General features: G+C 46.8%; 2 protein-coding genes across 2 annotated transcripts in view; both read left to right on the forward strand.

Moving 5' to 3' along the window:
* Positions 1 to 351, forward strand: part of LOC103359077 (growth arrest-specific protein 8-like) — a 6,972-nt gene extending 6,621 nt beyond the window's left edge. Inside the window, exon 10 of the mRNA XM_008284274.1 lies at positions 232 to 351. Coding sequence (XP_008282496.1) covers positions 232 to 351 — 120 coding nt within the window. The remainder of the gene's footprint in view (positions 1 to 231) is intronic.
* A 2,479-nt stretch (positions 352 to 2,830) lies between these two features.
* hyls1 (HYLS1 centriolar and ciliogenesis associated) overlaps positions 2,831 to 3,147 on the forward strand; it is a 9,035-nt gene continuing 8,718 nt past the window's right edge. The window contains exon 1 of the mRNA XM_008284243.1: positions 2,831 to 2,973. The gene's annotated coding sequence lies outside the window, so the exon portion shown is untranslated. The remainder of the gene's footprint in view (positions 2,974 to 3,147) is intronic.

A 3,147-nucleotide genomic window follows, 5' to 3' on the forward strand; every position in this document is an offset into this window, starting at 1 on the left:
AAAGGCACAGTTTCTGCTCTCTGACAGTTTTGTAAGACACACAAACTGACCACAAAGGCACAGTTTCTGCTCTCTGACAGTTTTGTTGTTTGTAGGAAATCCTGCAGGATCAGCAGGCGACGCTCGATTCGCTGCAGCAGGAATTGGCTCAGGACTGTTAGGTGAGTTGTCGGTCAGTGATCGGCTCAGTGTCGCGTCGCTGTAGCTCACCTGCTGACGTCTCACCTGCAGGAGTACGACAAGCTGCTGCTCACCTGTACGGACAGGCTGAAGGCTCTGGGCGTCCCTCTGCACGACTTCCCCTTCAGGCCGGCCAAACAGATCCTGAGCAGAATGACACTGAACCCCTGAGCTGAATTGAAGCCTGATTGTGGAGCGGCTCTGGTGGATTTTTTACAGAATGACCCACATGATCAGTTTGAAACTGTTTAAGGTTCAGAGGTTCATTTAAAAATTCTTTGATTCAGTGTCCATGAATGCAAATGTCCGGTTTACTGAGAATAAAGAAATCTTTTCATTTCAGAAGATGGAACAAGTGTTTGACCTTTTTGTTTGATAAATGACTCGGATTATTAAAACAGTTCATTTTCATTTAATGACTCCTCAGAGGTGTCAAACCAGACGGGTGCAGCTCGGTCAGACATCACAGCAGTGTCCTCTGGACGTACAGCCCTGCTCCGGGTGGGACGGCAGGTGAGTTCATATCGACCTGAAAGGCTCTCTTGGAAGGAGATGGCACAGATCAGTTGGTTCTGGTCGGGCTTCCGGTCAGCCAGTGCCGTGGCTGCCGTGCTCAAAGACACCCGTCTTGAAGAACGGTGAGAACTCGCAGACGTCCCGTTTGGACAGACGACCGTCTCGGTGGGTTCTGAGAGGAGAGCTGGAGGACGACAGCATGACCCGGAACAGGTTTCCCAGGTAACGATGCAGAGAACAGAAACCGAACATGACGGCCCAACACTCCTGCTTCTACGTCTGTCTTTGTTTCAGTACGAACACGAGGAGCCACAACAGCAGAACATTGAGCTGCAGGTCTGATCGGACAGTCGGCCTCCGAGGGCTCGAGAAACATTCAACTGTGTTTTGGATCGTTCCATCTCACAACATCACGACTTCAGCTTCACCAGCTCAGAAACACATATTTACAAAGGTGTCTGTGACATTTTAGAGTGATTTATTAAATACTTTCTAAGACAATTATTTCTATTAACTGTGCGCCGGTTTAGAATACACCCTGTCTGTGAAGATCCTCAGTCATTCAGGTCATGGTTATTCTGGGAGATTAATCGTAGCAACCGGACTTGCTTGAGTTCCTTGAAGACGTTTCACCTCTCGTCCAAGAGGCTTCATCGGTTCTGACTGACTAGTTGGGAGATCCAGATGCTTATATCCTAAGGAGCCATTAACACCTGAGTTTCGGTTTCAGTTGGGCGTTGTTACTGTGAGTAACAACCCCCTTTGAGAAGCTCTTTAGTTACAAAGTCAGGGAGGCTGGCTTTTCAACAGGTTGAGGTGATGGTGAAGCGAAGAGTAACTGCAGATCTGGAACGTGCAGCCTTGGAGTCAGAGATACCTGCAAAGAGGAAACAAACACACAAACTACAGGAGAGAGAAGACACAAAGTGTAATGAAGTTATGTAAATGTATGGAGAGAGGAGAGTGGAGGAGAGAAGAGGTCGTCAGTGCATCATAGGAGGTCCTCCAGCAGTCTGGGCTTATCGCAGCATGGTTTAGGGTATGGGATGGTTCAGGGTCACCTGAGTAGCACTCCCAGCTTCATCAAAAGAGTAGTAAAAGTAAAGAGGGTGTCTCCCTCCTGAACCCAAACTCAGTGCTGGATCCACAGGAGAGAAGCCTGATAAGTGAAGAGTCTGCCTCTCCTTCTGCATTTGGAAACTAGGAACCACAAGGAAAGTCTGCACTCTAAGAGAAAAGTGTTTAGATGGGATAGTATGGTGTGTTTCTAAGATGCAATGGAGCTTGATAATTCAGGGCTTTGAGTGTAAGGAGTAGTATTTTAAATTCTCTCCTGGAGCGTGTAAGTTGCATTTTCATGTCAGCCAACGCTACTGATGTGCTTCACACGACACATCATCCATCCAGCCCTTACCAATTCTTATCTATACACCGGTTTGCAGGGTCATGGTGGGGCTGGAATCTATCCCAGCTGACTTAGGGGAGGGCAGGGGACACCCTATCAGAGGGCCACACAGAGAGACAGACAACCAAGCACACTCACCCCTACGGACAATTTAGAATCCCCAATTGACCTCAACGTGTTTCTGGACTGTGGGAGGAAGCCAGAGGACCCGGAGAGAACCCACGCAGACACAGGGAGAACATGGAGACTCCACATAGAAAGATCCCAGGCTGAGATTGGAATCGAACCCTCTAGCTGTGAGGCGACAGTGCTAACCACTGCGTCACCATAACACCCTAAATGACACATCAGAGAAAAATTTGGACCTTTACTTCACTTTGATTCCAACAAGCCACAATACACTGCATAAATATAAAATAGTTCAAACACACTCCATCTCAACCGAGCACTGAAATGCTGTCCCCACATTAATTCATCACCATTATTAACCTAATGATATAATACATAATCACAATGTAGGATTTTCTAAATAAAGAGATGTTTAATTACCTTTTACTTACATTTTCAGCGCATACGTTTGACTTGTAATGGCCGAGTGATGCCCCACCACTTATCATTGAGGTAAAAAGTGTAGTTTGGTGTTTATTTCCGGTATGCTGCTGCTCCGCTCCAGCAGGCGGAAGTAGCGAGTCGACTCGCTAAAACCAACGAAGAAGAAGTGAGGAGGCGTCTTTTTCAAAGCTCGTTAACGGCTGTTGTCTTGGTGCTGGGTGTCTGAGCCTGTAAACAACAAAAGAAGACAAATAACCTTAAACCTCAGCGTTCATACTGACGTGATGGCTTCACTATAACGACGAGCCGGTCTGTGCCAGGTGAGGCCGGTGAACTTCTCTCACTAGCTCACATACTTTTTGTTTGCTAAGCTGTTAGCCTAGCTTGCTAACAGTTACTCTCATTAGTTCTCATACTTTTTGTTTGCTAAGCTGTTAGCCTAGCTTGCTAACAGTTACTCTCATTAGTTCTCATACTTTTTGTTTGCTAAGCTG

This window comes from Stegastes partitus, unplaced genomic scaffold (assembly GCF_000690725.1).
Source record: "Stegastes partitus isolate 25-593 unplaced genomic scaffold, Stegastes_partitus-1.0.2 Scaffold352, whole genome shotgun sequence".
NCBI classification, from domain to species: domain Eukaryota; kingdom Metazoa; phylum Chordata; class Actinopteri; family Pomacentridae; genus Stegastes; species Stegastes partitus.